Below are 15,776 nucleotides of genomic sequence, written 5' to 3' on the forward strand. Positions count from 1 at the left end.
AAGGATTTCAGTGTGCGCATAGAGAGAGAGAAGAATCCAAGATACATACAAGGTACTTCACTGACTACTGACCACAGGCAGCGGAAGCTTGAGTTTGGCAGAACTCATCCTGGGGAAGCCGAACCCCCACAGGATGGAAACTGAGGACAGAGACATGCAGCCCAACATTGATGACCCAGACAGACAGGGGGGCAACTGTAATACTCTGGACAAAGATGTCATTGCCACTTCAGGTGGCAGGTTCCAAGAAAGACAACAGAGAACAAATATTGCCTTTGAAGAAAAAGACCCATAAATTAGAATTCAGAAAAGAAGGCCAGAAGCAAGTTTGTATGAAATTAACTAAACTGTGAACAGTATATAAAAAAAGAATGGTTGTGGCTTGATTTATCAAGAACATTCCTATCTGCTGTTTTATTAAATCCTTTTAAATAAAAGACCTTATACATAGAAAAGAAGCAGTTGGAAAACCCATTCAACACATGGGAAAGTAATGGCTCAGGCCACAGGACGCAGGCTACCACTTCCAAGGCCTGGCTGCCTCCTTTACCTCAGGAGTCTCCTCTCATTGGAAGACTGACACACCCTATGGCTACCTCTGGAATCTGGCTCTTGATTCTGGAGTGAGGAATGAAGAGAAACTTCAAAGCATGTTTAGGCATGTGGGAATTACTTAAAGGACAGAGAAAGTGCTTTATCTTTAAAAAAAAAATAACCTGAGCTCATGGCAGAGAAGTAGCTTGAACTACAGATATAAAAATAGCTGAAGAATCTATCAAGCACTCATCAGTTATTTATTGACAACTTCTGACAGATGGTACGGCAAAATCAGATGTCAAGAGCCACAACAAGATTAATGCCAGAGATCACAGGTGGCCTTCTCAGGCTGACAGGTCTCCACACAGCTCCTTGACAGCAAAAGGGCAGACTGGGTACACATGGGCGTCCTTCCTGTGACCCAAAGCTCTGTAAGCTGCCTGATGCTGCGCCAGGGCAGGCCCATGTTTTCCTGTGGATGGTGGGGAACACACCTGGGCCTCAGCATAGGTCGCCTCTGAGCTGTGCTTCCTTCCAGCCATAAAGCAGCAAAAATGCCCTGGCTGAAATACTGTTGTCCTTGTAGGCTGACGAAGTAGAAGAAAGATGTCCTGCCGTTATCAAAATTTTTATTTTAGGTTATTTCTTTTTCTTAATTCTCTATCTCTTTTTCTAGTTAGGCTGAAGTTTCTTCTCAAATAAGGCCAGCAGTAGGAGTGATCTTTGCACTTCCCGAGATCCCAACCTTCCCAGAACTGTGCTCAGCCTGTGATGGGCCACAGTCAATATTTGCTGACTGAGTGAATGAATTACCTGATGGAGGCTGTAAACAGTTCCCAGCTCAAGCGTATGCTCCTTTTCCCCTGTGTACTTCTAAATGCAGCCAGAGAAGCATGCATTGCTGAGGGTGTCATTCTCAGGGAAAAGCAGTTTTTAAAAGGGTTGGTTTTCTTGAGAAGCCAAGTTTGCTTTTAGCCTCTACTCCATCTCCATGCTCTAGTTCTGGGTTGTCTCCTTTTTTTCAATTGTATCACCTAAAAGTTTCCCAGGGTTTAACCCGGATGCCATATCTTAAAGATACTGGTTGAGGTCCCTTATCAAATGTAGATTCCTACTGGGCACAGTGGTGCATGCCTGCAATCCCAGCTACCCAGGAGGCTGAGGCAAGAGGACCACAATTTTAAAACCAGCCTGATCCATTTAGTGATATCCTGTCTCAAAATAAAGGGTTGGGAACGTAGCTTGATGGCAGAGCACCCCTGGGTTCCAACCACATGTGCGCTCAAACGCACAGACACACAGACACACACACACACACACACACACACACACACACACTTTAGGCTCCACTCTAGTTCATTTGAATCTTGGCATTGTTTCTTCTTTATTATTTTTCCTTCCACTCTTGAACTACTTATAACTTCTATTTTACTTCATTTGCTGTGGCCAGTGTCTACTCCTTGGAGCAGGAATTCTGTAAGTGTTGAGTCACAGAAGGAACCAGTGATTGGGAAGATGGGTGATGGAAGGAGGATGGGTGGATACATTAATGGATGAATAAAAGGTGGAGGATGGAGGCTGGATAGATAGACAGATAGATAGATAGATGAATGGACAGATGGATGGGAGGAAGGATGGATGGATAAGCAAATGGTGGAGTGCACTGTTGGAAAGCTTCCTTATGACCTACCACTAGCTTTGAATCCCTTTGTCCTTGCCCTGTAACTACCCTCATAAAATGTAAAAATGTTCTCCTCACATCAGCAATCATTTATCACAGACTTCAGGAAATTCAAAGAACTTACAGTAGGTTTTAAAATTATGTCTTCTCTTTCCACTCTGGAACTTAAAATTTTCCAAACATGCCGTACTCTTTTATGCTGGAAAATGTTTCTATATGCTCTGATCTGGAGCCTCAACCTCTGGACCAGACCCTCAGCCTCCAGTCTGGAGCCTCAACCTCTGATCTGGACTCTTGGTTTGCAAGCCGGAGCCTCAGTTACTTGCTTGCATCCTCAGTTCTGGCCTGTACTCCTAGTCCCAGGAGAGCCCTTACTGCCCTGTCTGAGCCCTCAGTCACAGTGCTGCTTGCTGGTCTGTCTAGTGAAAAGTTACACATTCGGGATATTTCTGTCCACTTCCTAAGAATAGATATTCTATGCGGCTTTGAACAAGTCACAGATCTTCATTCCCAGATGTTCCATAGGATTTGGAATGTGCTTTCTTTTATGACTTAATGGGGATAATGAAACACAACCTTAAGATTGTTCACACTAGGAAAGGCTTATTACTGTACAATTGTACAATTTTTTAACACACTTTAATTGCCACACATCCTCTGAGATGACGGTTCCTCTTGTCACTGCTGGATGTTAAGAAATCAGTTCCCCAAGGCAGTGCCACAGATGGGTTCCACTCTTGTGTACTGTGCTCTGGGGAGAACATGGCCTCTGGAAAGTTCCTCTCCAATTGTCCCCTCTCGGGCCTCCCTTGGGAGCTCATCTCTGATGCCCTGTGCCAGTGCAGGCAATGCCCACCCCTTATTCTGGACTTTCAAAACTCACTGTCCTTCCATAGCTCCCAAGGTTGCTCAGGAAGGATATTGTCGGGTATGGTTAAGGACACAGTGCATCTTCACTTTAGGATCCTCTGCCTTCAAGGGAGACAGCTCATTTCAAACACTCTCTGGATTCTACAACCCTTGCTGTCATAGTGCCAGTGTCTGCGGTGGTTAATTTTCATTGTCAACTTTACCACATTGACCAATCCTTTGTACCAATCCTAGAAAATTGGTACAAACAAGTAGGGTTACTGCTGTGATCATGTCTGAAAATGTACTTTGGGTCTGTGATTGGAAACTGACTAACAGGGTGAATCTAGGAAAGTTTGGGAAAACAGGCTAGAAAAAGCTCAGAATGCTGTCGGTGGAGCTTACCAGGCCATTCCTGGGGGCTCAGAAGTCCAGCACATGGGTGGGAATGTGAACAGTTAGGGTTATTCTGACAAGCTCTCAAGATGGGACTGGAACAAAGCTAGAGTTCACCCTCAGGACACCCCAGCTAAGGACTCAGATGCATTGTGTTCTTGTCCTGAGATGCTGAAGGTAGTCATTCTTAAAGCATTAAGATTAGGTTAGGATAAGGGTTAGGGTTAGGGTTAAGAGAGCTGGCAATTGTTGTGACTGGAGATGATAAGGCAGCATGGAATTCAGGCTTCAAAAACCTGATGGTGACCATCAGCAGCCAAAGGGAGCAGAGCTGAAAGGCTTGAAAAGCTCCAGCAGTGGAAGAAAAGCAGGCTCCAAGGAGGGTTTGGTTGTTTGCACCAAGAAAAAGAAGCCAAGGGCTCTGTGCTGAGACAGCAGGAAGGACTGTCCATGCACATCAATTAGAAGGAGTGCTCAAACTGGTGGTCAGTAACTTCCAAACTTTTATTAGTCAGCAGGTCTCGGTCACGCTGCCTAAGGCAGCAGTCCCGGCAGCTAGGCACTCAGAGGCCCTGTGTTTGTAGCATGAGTGTCAAGGTGGTGATTCCTCTGCCCCCTTGGTCACCGTGTGCCTTCTGGCTCTTTCCCTAACCCAAATTGACCATCAAAGGGAAATGTTCTAAGTCAGTTCAGGATGTTGAGGGAGTCAAGAAAGCTCAACTTTAGACACTCAAGAAAGAAGACTTCAGAACTGCTTCAGAAAGTGGTAAGGATGATGGGACAAGTGTGTTCAAAGTGAGGGGGACCATTTTAAGAGGTGATGTCTTTGTAGCAGTGTGTCTTTTACTGTAATTTTTTAACTTAAAACATTCACAATACCTTTTGATCATACCTGGTATAGATTAGGAAGTTGGTCCTATGAGAAATCTTGTCTTCCTAAAACCTTCGTAGAGTGTCTAGTACATTTCTAGCACAATAATAGCATATTGGTAGTAAAAACAACAGAACAGGTAAAAGTTAAACATTAAGCAACCTGTCACTATGGCACATGTTATCTTGTATGAAAGGTGATTGTTTTTCTTTCTAATAAGAGCTGTTAGATTGTTAAATTATTAATGGTTGAGCAAATACAACAATTCATTTTAAAACATGTTGACTTATATACAGTCTGTTCCCCAAAAACATATACACATTGAAAAACAGAGAAACTTGTATAAATATTTTAATTCTAAATTTATTGAAACATCATGAGATTAATACAAGTTACCTTTGGCCTTTACAATTACAAGGGGTGCTCAAAGTGGCCATTACCTTTCAGACTTTTATTAGCACAGTGAACTGTTGCTTGGGTAACCTCGGTCACTGAGATTACAACACTGCATTTTCAGTTTCTTCTCTAAGGACCAGCAGTGCAGTAGGTTTTCCAAGATATGTGACATCCTCTATGGTCCCTTGTATGAGGGTAACACCATCTGTTAGAGAAACATAGTATTCTTCTTTTCACTTTTGGTGGACTCTTTGTTGTACAAGTTTTTAAGGATAGTTAATACCCATCTAAAAATAAACATGTACCTTTTAGGGACAAGATAATGATGATTGCAGTTCAAGTGAAGGAACTTTATACTGTTAATCCCATGTCCTTCCATGGATATTAAGTAAATTAAATATACTTCTTCTTGCCTGAGTTTTTCTTTCTACGGTCCAACATAATTTTCTTAAAAAGGAAAACAGCTTGAATCTAGCATAGGAAATGCTTTTTTCCACCAGGAATTCTAGTCAACTGTATGATCTCATTTTCTCTCTTACCTTCCTGGCCTTTTGAACCCTTGACAGTAGACAGTTGGAAATTACATTATTAATATTATTTAATATAATTATGGCACCACTTTATGCATGAAATTAAATACCAAAACTCATGGTGATACTTCAAGTGATTATCTTTGGCTTTTTTGGTGGGAATATTACATTTTGTTGTTTGGGGTCTTTTTTAGTAACAACCATAGAATGACAGAGTTTTCCAGTAGGGACAATACCTGGGAAGATGTGATGAGACACTGATTGATCAGTAGGGCTTCCGTGTCCCGGTGGCTTGTTTGACTGTCCTTTGCTCAGCCCCATGGCCCGAGAACACTAGTCCAATCGGATGTACTGGTCACCAGGACTGCAAGTGTGTCTGGTAACTGGAGATACCATGCAGCTCAGCCTGACGGTGCTGCATATTGCAAAGAGGAGACCAGGAGGAGGAGGAGACCAGGAAATCCACATGCTTAATTAAATTTTTAAACATCGGTAAAAGTTGTTTATATAAAATAAGGGCACATAGAGTTACTTCAGCCACAGAACTGTTCTTGCATGCATGTATGGACGCATGAGTTGTCGGGCCCTTAGCTGCCATATTCTCCAAACCAAACCCCCGTGACCTCTGACTGTGCCCGCTGTTCCTGCCATCCAGCAAGCGAGGTTGCACGTGGCCTTGGTGGTAGAAAGGAGTCAGTCGAGAAACCCAGCCATCAAAGACGACAGATTCTCACTTGGTTGATAGAGTTGCTGTGTGAGAGCCTACTGGTGTTTTTTTTTTCAGAAGTGAAGCTTTTGAGTCTGTAAAAACAAATGCTATTTTTAAAAAATAATCTAAATCTAAAAAACTATGTGACGAGGGGAAAAATTAAAAACAATGAAAAAGGAAGCCTCACAGTGGGAAATGAGGGTTAAACCAATCGAGCTGGCGCTGGAAAACCGACCAGCAGGTGTCGCTCTTGCTAGGTTACCTGGTTTTTCCTCAAACAAGGAAAGGAAGTAGATTCCGGTGCTCCGCCTGAGAGCTCTGGGACAAGAAACTTAACTTTTCCCCGGGTGCATTCATCGGAAATACTCGCACTGCGTTCATGTTGCACGCAGGAAGAAAAAAAGAAAGATCAACACAAACCCAGCAAGCAAACAAACACAAAAATCCAAAATAAAACAAAATCTCTCATTTGGACAGCAAACCCTTAGCTTAGGAAGAGCGCAGAGGCAGGCGCACAATCAGGGGTCTCACGCGCCGTCTCCACCTCCTCCCGGGAAAAGCGGGCCAGCACAGGGAAGGGCTGAGACCGGAGGACAGAAGGACGCAAGAACAGACGGACAGACTAACTGACGGGCAAGTGGACGGGAGCAGCGCCCGGTCCCGGGCCCGTCGGCCCGCCCCTCGGAGGCCGCGCGCACTTGTCCGGGGCGCTGGGTCGCGACCCACGACTCCTCTCCCAGCCGGGTCGCTGGAGGAGGTGCAGCTCCTACCCGGACAGCGCCTATAAAACGGGAAAGTGCGCAACTGCCCGATAACACATTTTACAAGAAAAAGCTTTCCAGGAAGTACACGGCCGAGCCCTCCCGCAGGTGCCGGCGCATGCCGGGCGCGCGGGTGTCCGGTCCCCTAGCGTGCAGGGCGGCTCCGGCTGTGTAGACGCGCGCCGCGCCCGCAGGTCCCCGACGCGCGTGGCTCGAATCCGCTGAGGAAATGCCAGGCAGTCAGGCGACTCCTCCCTAAAAGCCCAAAATCTACATTTAGACAACGGATCCGAGTTCCCGGCAAAGGCGCCTTTCCTCCTGCTGTCACAAGTGACAGGAACCCGGGCACCCGCGGGGAGAGGCCGGGCGGGGGCGGGAGGAAGGGGCGGAGAGACGGCGGGGCGGGGCGGAGGCGCGGGACGGGGGGTCTGACGGCGGCGGGCAGCGGAGCGAGCCACGCGCCGGTAAAAGCCGCTGCGTCGGAGACCCGCCTGCGTCGGCGGCAGCGGACATAAGAAGCGCGCGGCCAGGCTTGGCCGGCACCAGGAGCCCGAGGTCCACTCGGAGCGGCGCCACCGTGTCCCGCAACCCTGCTGCGCTTGGCGAGGAGCACGCGGACCAGGAGGATACGGACCCAGGCGCATAGACGCGGGCGCACGGGGCTGGGCACAGTAGAACCCGGGTACACGGACAAGAGCGCGCATTCGGACCCAGGCGCACGAGGACCTCGAAGCACTCGGACCTGGGCGCACTCGAACCAAGGCTCACTAGGACCCGGGCACACGCGGACCCCGGCGCACTGGGACCTGGACACTCAGAACCCGGACGCATCCGATCCGGGCGCACGGACCCAGCCGGGACGACGGCGCTGAGTTCCTGAGGGCAGGTGGCGGCGGCGCTTACCCAGGCCCAGAGCCAGGGCAGAGGAGAAAGTTGCGTGACGCGGCCTGGTGGCCCAGGGGTCCTGGGGACCCGCGCACCCTCTGTGCCCCGCGGCCGGGCCATGCGCGCTCCGGGGCGACCCCTGCTTCTGGGGCTGCTGCTTGTGCTGGGTACAGCGGGGCCAGGTCGGGGACGCATGCAACCCCGGGGCTCCGTGGACCGACGCGCGCTGTTGCGGCTGCTACTGGCCGAGCTGGCCCAGGAGCTGCGCAAGTCGCACCCGGCCGAGGCCAAGCGGCTGCAGCTGCTTGACCAGCCGGACCTCGCCCTGGGCCGGAGGGAGGCAGCGGACTATGGGGCGGACCCAGAGGAGCAGAGAGTGGGTGAGTGTCCTGGCGGGCAGCATGGACCAAGGGGGCAGAAGAGGGTCCAGGCAATGTGGACCCTGAAGTGCACAGAGTGAGGGGTCCAGGCAGACGGTGTGGGCCGAAGGCCAGGGAGGAGGTGAGGGTCCGCGTGGTGTGGGTCCCAAGTTGCAAAGGGCAGTGGAGCCCCAGAAGGTTGTGTGGAACAAGGGGCAGAGGGACTGAGGGTGTTGGCGGTGTGGAATCCACAGAGCAGAGAGGAGGAGTGTGTTAGGCAGGTCCTGTGGGCTGAGGCACAGCGCAAGGTGATTGTCCCAGGGATTCCCAAGGGCTCGTGCATGAGTGTCCTAGGCAGGCTGGTGGACCAAGGGACAGAGAGGGCTGAGGTGGTGTGGGCCATTGGGCGGCCCCCTGCTGCCTGCATTCTGTGTCTGAAGTCATACTCCATTGGGAATTCACTTGGGAATAGAATGGCTTTTTGAGAAATACGATTAAAGAGAGAGATCAGTTTTTTTTTCCTCAAAGAAAAAGAAACCAGCAGAAGCAGGGGTCTGTGCCTGAGTGCTGGCAGGGGCCCATCCTTCTGGTGCTCCTGGGCAGGGCAGGTCGGGGGTTCTGCACAGAGCTGCCGCTGTGACCCTGGAGCGGGCAGAGCTGTCAGGCTGGTGCTTTCACTGCCGAGGGCCGGCCCTGCTTTCCTGTGGTGGAGCCCTTCCCAGAGTGGTTGCCCCGTGGGGGATTTCCCAGGAAAGCGCTCGCGCTTTTAATGCTTTCATGACACAATTGGGTCAGAAATGATCTGGTCAAGTTGATGCGGATTGAAAGGAGTGAGGACTGCCATTAGGGCCACATCTCCACCCGGCACGTGGGATGGTGCTAGGCCAGTGTCCCTTCCCGAGGTGGGAAGGGTGATAGCATTTTGGGGAAATAAAGGAAGAGAAGCAAGCAGCCCACGTGGAGGGAGGGAAATGACCACAGCAGACTGTAAAGGAGCAGAGACAAAGGCAAAAACCAGAGAGGTATCCAGTGTCATCTCTGGGGACCAGGTGGCGGGAGGGCCGGGGGAGGGGGGGAAGCGGCAGGTTGGAGGACCCTGTGCCTGGGAGCCCTGTTCTGCCTCCTAGCCCAGCCCTATGCCTGCTTCCACTCCAGCATGTCCCCCAACCAACCAGTCTTCTCCATGCTCTCAGAGGCGTTTACTAAACATTTGCCTACGATACATCATGTTCTATAACCTTATTTTTGTTTGAAGGATCAGATTTTCTTTCTAGAACTTTGAAATGCCATGGGATTTGATTCCCAAGCTCTTTGAAATTTTGAAATGAGTATCTAAAAGTGACCAATTCCTTGCAAGCTGTCGAAAAAAAAAAAAAGCAACTTTCTTCACCCAGTGTCTTTCCCATCTCTGTGTCCTCCCCAGCTGTAGAGGAGCTTTATAAGCAGCCCACGCTCATGGGAGGAAAGCAGTCCCTGATGTGAGGCTTCCTGGGGCATCTTCAGGGTGCTCCCCAGCCCATTTGTGCTGAGATATGAGGAATGAGTGCTCAGTCCTTGGTCCTCACGCAAGATTGAGTTTAAAAAGTGCTTCTTTCATGCAGTGTAACAGCCTCTCTCCCTCACTCAGAAATCGTCCCTCGAGATCTTAGGATGAAGGACAAGTTTCTGAAACATCTCACAGGTGAGGCAGTGTCCCCCACCCTTCTGCCCTCCCTGCTGTCAGCTGGAGTCTTTGTGACTTTCTTCTCCTTCCTGTGTTCAGGTCCTCTCTACTTCAGCCCCAAGTGCAGCAAACACTTCCACAGGCTGTACCACAACACCAGGGACTGCACCATCCCGGCATGTAAGTGAGGCCCCGCTTCCCCCCCACCAACCCCTGCCTCCAGGGCAGCACCAGGCCTTGGGGCCGAGATACCTAAAGCTGGTGAGATAACAAGGCTCACAAGAGAGGGGCGGGGGCAGAGAGACAAACAGACAGACAGAGACAGCAAGGGAGAGAGAGACAGGGAGAGAAAGAGAAAGAAATAGGCTCTGTGTAAGCTAGTACCACCCCAGAAGGAGTCTCATTCTCTGGAACTAATGGTCACTCTTTGGAATTAATCAACTCCAGGCTCCAGGAATGGGCTGAACTCCCCAGCGCACGTTCTCGTTTTGTTTATGAATCCTGGCAGGGCGCCCGCCTTGCTCTGCTCACTGCAAGGCTCACACAGGTTAGGAGTGAGCTGCCCAAGTGCCTCGCTGCTGTGCACAGTGCTGGGGCAGGGACTCAAGCTGGCCTCAAACTTTGTAGCCGGACTTTTGTGTCCCTCTCTACCATGCTGACCAGAGGTTTTGTTTTTCCATCAGTGATAATAACTCATCACCCAGGCATTTTATTTGCTGTTCACAATGCTCCATCTGTCCTCAGCCCAGCTCACGCGCTCTCTCTCTCTCTCTCTCTCTCTCTCTCTCTCTCTCTCTCTCTCTCTCTCTCGGAGGCTTTGCTTTCTCTGCAGTGAGCTTCTGGCTGTTTATCCATAACAAAACATATTTTATGTCCCCAAAAGTGGCTCCTCGTGTGCTTCATAAAATCATCACTCCATTTAAGGCTGATAGGAGAAAAGCCATGCAGACGCACCAGGAATCCACTCCACTCTTTCAGAGCCCCCGAGCCTGAGGCCGAGTCACAGGCTGGAAAGGCCCATGCTGGTTTTTGAGAAGCACTGGCTCTTTCCTGGTCCAGACAGCAGGTGCTCTGAGCAGTAGGGCTGCATCCTCTGTGGCAGGCACTTTGCCAGGCACAAGCAGGACGTCGTGCTGTGGGTCTCACCAGCACTCCCCAGGCCACAGTACCGACCAAGCACGCACTCCCTGCAGGGTTTGGTTTCTTCCCACCCTTTGCACATGCCATGTACACTGGTGAAGATTGTCCTTCTCCCTTCTGTTGCTTGAGAATCACTAACCTGCTCTGTGACCAGAGGACCTTTCTATTGTTGAATGTTGAATATCATCTTACAATAATACTGGAGGAACACATATTCTAAATGCAAAAATGACCTCTGATCATGCACCTAACCTCTCATGGACAGATGAGGAGACAGTTTAATTTGCCCCTGTGCGGAGGGCCCAGCTCTCTGCAAAGCCCTTTCCCAGGATGCTGTGCTGTGCTATACATTTGCTACCTCCTTTCTCTCAGAGTAACTTGGCTGCAAGATATCAAAACTGGTCCCAGCTCACCCTAGCCCCCGAAAGTGGAAGGTACATTGAGACGCATGGCTGCTTCTTCCTGATCTTGGCCCATAAACAGTTGGAGAACTAAAGTTGACCATTTCCTGGCTGCTTCAGGCTGCACAAAAGAAAAATCCCTGGCATTCTGGAATGCTAGAACTGAGAGGGTCCTAGGGGCCCTGGGAGCTTGGGGAATGCAGAATTGAGTCCCTCAGAAGCCTGAGGAATAGGATCTGCATTTTGGCAAGATGCTCAGGTCTCCACTGGCATGGTATGGTCTGAGGGGCACTGCTTGAGACCTGTGGACTGAGTGCAGTGGCAGAAGAACCAGGGTCCCCAGGGAGCAATTACAATTTGCTGAGCTCACAGTCCACTGTATCTGGGGTACAGTATGAAAGTGTGGGAGAAGGGCGTTAGAGCAGGAACCCAGTGACCAACTACTGATGGTTACATTTTTCCCTTGATGAACCAAATGCTATGTGCTTTGAATATCCAGAAGGTAGACTCAGGAGCAAAGTTAGCTTCCTGTCTGACATATTGTGTGGATTTGTTACTGTCAGTTTACTCATTCATTCAGAATCTCAGGGGAACATGAATGCTTCCCTAAAACAGGATTTTTGTGCTGCTGAGAAATAACCTTTAGTAATTCATAAATAAGCACAGCTTTGCACAGAACTGGGCCCTGAGGAAGTCCCTTAAGGCTATGACCACTAAACCTTCCCATGTGTCTTCCCTGCCCCAGCTTCTGGCAGAAGGGTGGGATGGGAATTATGTGCAGTCCACCCTCAGAAACCAGCTCAATTCCATCCCCAGAACCACCAAAAAAGAAATTAGCTTTTTGCTTCCTCATCTTGTCCAATCCAGGCCTCTTGGCTACTTCTGACCTACCCTCTTGAGAATGTTAATGCAGAAGTCTGGGTGTCATGGTCACTTGGTCATGGTCAGGTGGGGACTCAGGCTGTGTGTGACCTGGAAGTCAAGTCACACAGGACGTGGGAATATTCTGTTCCCCTAGGGGAAAAGCTGGAGGTGTTTCCAGAGCCTGAGGACCAGGTGGCAGCTGTTCCACTGAGCCCCGAGTTACCTGCCTTCTGCCTGATGTCCCTGAAGAATCATAGTTTACCGAATCAATTTAGAGCCCTTGACTGCACATGGCAGACTCCATATTACTGCCAGGAAATTCAGAATATTTAGAAATAAATAAATGGGGAGAGCAGTTGATAAGCTTAAAAAAAAACCCACTGCTGTTTATTTTAGTGGTGTTCACATAACTGACAAAGGCCTGTGGTTTATTCTCTGCAGACTACAAAAGGTGTGCGAGGCTTCTTACTCGGCTGGCCGTCAGTCCTGCGTGCATGGAGGGGTGAGGTAAGCCCCGAAGCTGGGTGAGCCACACAGCAGGGCCAGAACCCCCATGGGACGTGGACAACCATTCTTGGACCCAGGCAGCCTTCCCCATAGGTCAGCCTCACACATCTTCAGAGTACCTGGAAACGCTGGCCCTGACGAAAGGTGCCCCCTGCTGGGAGCTTGCAGAGCCAGCAAGCATTCTCCTGGGCACCTGGACTGTAGCCTGCTGGTCTCAGTCCAGAGAGCCTGACCCAGGACCGTTTTTAAAATTGTGCTTCAGTTTCTCAGCCCAAGTGAGCACAGTGTTTCTTCAAGAGTTACATCCTGATAGACCCCGGTCAGTCAAGATGCATTTAACACCCCACCCTGGAGAACATGCGATACCAGAGAACCGTAGTGTGTATCAGCCCAGGGAACACCAAAGTGCAGCATTAGAAGCGCCAGCTTTACTGGGTCTGGTAAAAAGTCAGGGGCCATCTGTGTGTGGCTCAGCATGCTCTTGCACATTTTACAGCACATCTGGTAAAGGCTTGGCGTCTTCTCACTATACCCATAAGCTTAATAGAGTAGCTATCCTGTTCAAATGCATCCACGTCTTCTCATAGCCTTTAGTTGTGCTCTCCAGAGAGGAGGGATGACAAGTCACAGGCAGCTGGGGATGGCTGGGAGTCTGGCTTTAGGAGCCAGCCTGTAGGACTTGGCCACTGTACACAACCCACCGGACCCTCTGGTCCACTCATTCTTGCTTCCCAGATGTCTTGGGAGTGCCAGGCACACCAGAGGTGGGCACACCACCACAGCTAAGACTGGCTCTCTGTCCAACCATGGCTGTTTCCAGAAATATCCACTTGTCCAGAAAGCACTGATAGAAGGGGTATTATACTCTCCTAGTGCCTGCTCTCCTCTGTCTCGTAAAGAATGGACAGGAATAGTGCTTTTCTACTCAGATAGACTCAGTGCTTGGGAATACAGGTGGGCAGCTCTGGACTCTGTCCCACAGGCCTGGCAGGTGCTGTCACCCTGGCCACTCTCCTCTTTACCGTGAGGAGCAAGGGCTTCTAAAGATGGGGGTGGGGCTGAGGCATGTGGGTTCAGTGCAGGGTGCCACAGGCTCCAGGGCTGTTATCTGGAGGAAGCAAAGGGTTTTATTGGAGTCAGAGCCAGGTGTGTGCTCCTGCGCCCTTCTCCTGCTGACTTCATGTACCACCTGTGAGCTGTGAACTCTACTTTTTCTTTGAACTCAGAGCCTCCCAAAGCTGTGAGGTTATTCTTACCTACCCACATGTTTATAGAGCTGGGCCACTGCCATCCTGGACATTGCCCAGGTGCACCTTGGGAAAGTCCCCATCTCCTCGCCACTAGGGAAAGCAGAGGCCTTGTTGCCTGCCCATGAGCCTGCCTCCATGGCAGGTGCTCCTGCAGGAGCCCAACCAGAGCTGCCCTAGCTGAATCTACACCAGGGGGACTCACTCAGGCTGTTCTGTGTCCCATAGCGTAGGTCACTCAGGGGAACCTGGCTGTTGGGCAAATGTGGCCGCACAGCCCTTACCCATCTCAAGCTACCAGTCCCAGGTGACAGGGGAGACGGCAGCATGTTCACAGCATGACAGTCACAGCTGACTCAGCTGTCACAGAGTTCATATTGGACAAGAAATGGGTCAAGTTTACAATGGATATCCTTGCTAAAAGTTTCATAACTCTTACGTTTCAGATTTAATTCCTCCAATTCTAAACAACTTAAACTGCAAAGGCAAACCATTACCCAGTGCATGACTAAGACAGACACAGGCCAGGCTTCTCTGTGCCTTGCAGGCTGGCTCAGAACATTGAGACCCCCCCCCCCCCGAGTGGAGAACCCAGGACAGCACATCTGCCCAGGGACAGTGTGCTGGGCTACCCTGAGCACACATCCTGGTGACCATCAATGGGCCGAGCCTTGGCACCACAGCACCTTGCACCCTGCGCTGACTCCAGCTGACAGGCAGATTCCTCCCCAGCTCCAGCCCAGAGCCCTTAGAGGCCAAAGGCAGGGAGCAAATCTGTGAGCACTCCCGACCCCGACCTTCTCAGACCATAGAGGAAGTTGACACATATCCCCCAGTGTTCCATTCACTATAGACTCCCAGATCAAATGCTGACCTCCAGGGCATTTTCAGTGAAGTACAGTGCTGAGTAATAAGTATCTGGGCAGCTGGTTTGCTTGCTGGGCACAGCCTGGTGACCCTGACAATAGCCTTCTCTTAGAAATAAAGGGTTATCAGCACTCCAACGTGGAGTAGTAGACATGAGTTCAGTCTGGATTACACAAACCATCAGCCCTGCTGACCCCTGTGCACACGGAGGTGGCAGCCAGCCAGCTGCTTCCCAGAGCTGCCCCCATGCCTGAGGACACAGACCACGTACACAGGCACTTGCATGTGGGCAAATATCTGCCTGGCCCAGCCTCAGAACTGACTTTCCCAAATCAACTTGACCCCACTTTCTGCAGCACAGAAAAGGGCACACATACGCTGAGCCCTCCCCTGTGAATGCACGGTGCTTTTTAGCCAAGTGCGCAGCTTGAGCAGCACAGAAGCTCCAGTGCAAGCCATGCTGTTAACACGTGTGTTTGCTTTCAGCTGTGAGCAGCACCACACCAGGAACCCTGAGAAGTGCCTTGGTCCACTGGGAGACAGGACTCTCTTCACACCCATTCCCTGAGGACAGAGATTTATTTTTGCAGACAGACTCCTCCAAAATCCCTTTGGATTTGTATGTTGTTGATGGTCAGCATACCTGACAGTGATACGTGCCATCCTTCATCTTAAAAACTGACAACACTCATTTGATGTAGTGCTGTAACATAAGGGCACTTCATTTTCCTGATTAGGCGAAATCACAAAGTATTTCTTTAGAAGCACTGGCAAAATCTTAAAACTATATTTTCGTATAGTATATATGATTTGATATTTTGTATTACTTTTACAATTAAACCCCCAGGGTATTATGTGGAACTGCATGGAAAGTTTAAAAAGTTCAGTCATATTTTGAAGACAGCAGAGTATAAATCAGTGAATATACCCACGCAATCCCATTTGTCCTTTGTATAAATGTAAAATAGCATTCCAGCGGTTGTGTAGTATGTAAATACTGTATATAAGTACAAATAATAAATGAAGTGTTTGTTATAATTAATGGTTTTCAGAGTGACTCTGCCTCTCCCACAAGCTCCTCATTGGGAATTCATGATTTACACCTCCACTAAG

General features: G+C 49.7%; 1 protein-coding gene and 1 long non-coding RNA gene across 2 annotated transcripts; one reads left to right on the forward strand and one right to left on the reverse strand.

Moving 5' to 3' along the window:
* Positions 1-4,705: 4,705 nt before the first annotated feature.
* On the reverse strand, positions 4,706-7,047 carry LOC134477152 (uncharacterized). Its single transcript, XR_010049064.1, has 3 exons — positions 6,232-7,047; positions 5,497-6,061; positions 4,706-4,935 (listed from the first exon to the last, which is right to left on the reverse strand). It is a non-coding gene; the product is annotated as an uncharacterized LOC134477152 (long non-coding RNA).
* Positions 7,048-7,153: 106 nt separating this feature from the next.
* Alkal2 (ALK and LTK ligand 2) lies at positions 7,154-15,701 on the forward strand. Its single transcript, XM_003464926.3, has 5 exons — positions 7,154-7,995; positions 9,602-9,655; positions 9,737-9,817; positions 12,484-12,549; positions 15,150-15,701. Exons 1-4 carry the CDS (start codon positions 7,734-7,736, stop codon positions 12,546-12,548), a joined length of 462 nt encoding a protein of 153 aa, XP_003464974.2. The 5' UTR covers positions 7,154-7,733; the 3' UTR covers position 12,549; positions 15,150-15,701.
* The last annotated feature ends 75 nt before the right edge of the window (positions 15,702-15,776 follow it).

Source organism: Cavia porcellus, unplaced genomic scaffold (assembly GCF_034190915.1).
Source record: "Cavia porcellus strain 051 isolate PalLab524CR breed Dunkin Hartley unplaced genomic scaffold, mCavPor4.1 scaffold_8, whole genome shotgun sequence".
In the NCBI taxonomy this organism is placed as follows: Eukaryota; Metazoa; Chordata; class Mammalia; order Rodentia; family Caviidae; genus Cavia; species Cavia porcellus.

What these genes read in the sequence shown, in the direction of transcription:
- Alkal2 (XM_003464926.3), top strand. Translation starts at nt 7,734, where the DNA reads ATGCGCGCTCCGGGGCGACCCCTGCTTCTGGGGCTGCTGCTTGTGCTG. An exon ending in CCCAGAGGAGCAGAGAGTGG is followed by an intron (nt 7,996 to 9,601) that starts GTGAGTGTCCTG and finishes TCCCTCACTCAG; the next exon opens with AAATCGTCCCTCGAGATCTT. An exon ending in GTTTCTGAAACATCTCACAG is followed by an intron (nt 9,656 to 9,736) that starts GTGAGGCAGTGT and finishes TCCTGTGTTCAG; the next exon opens with GTCCTCTCTACTTCAGCCCC.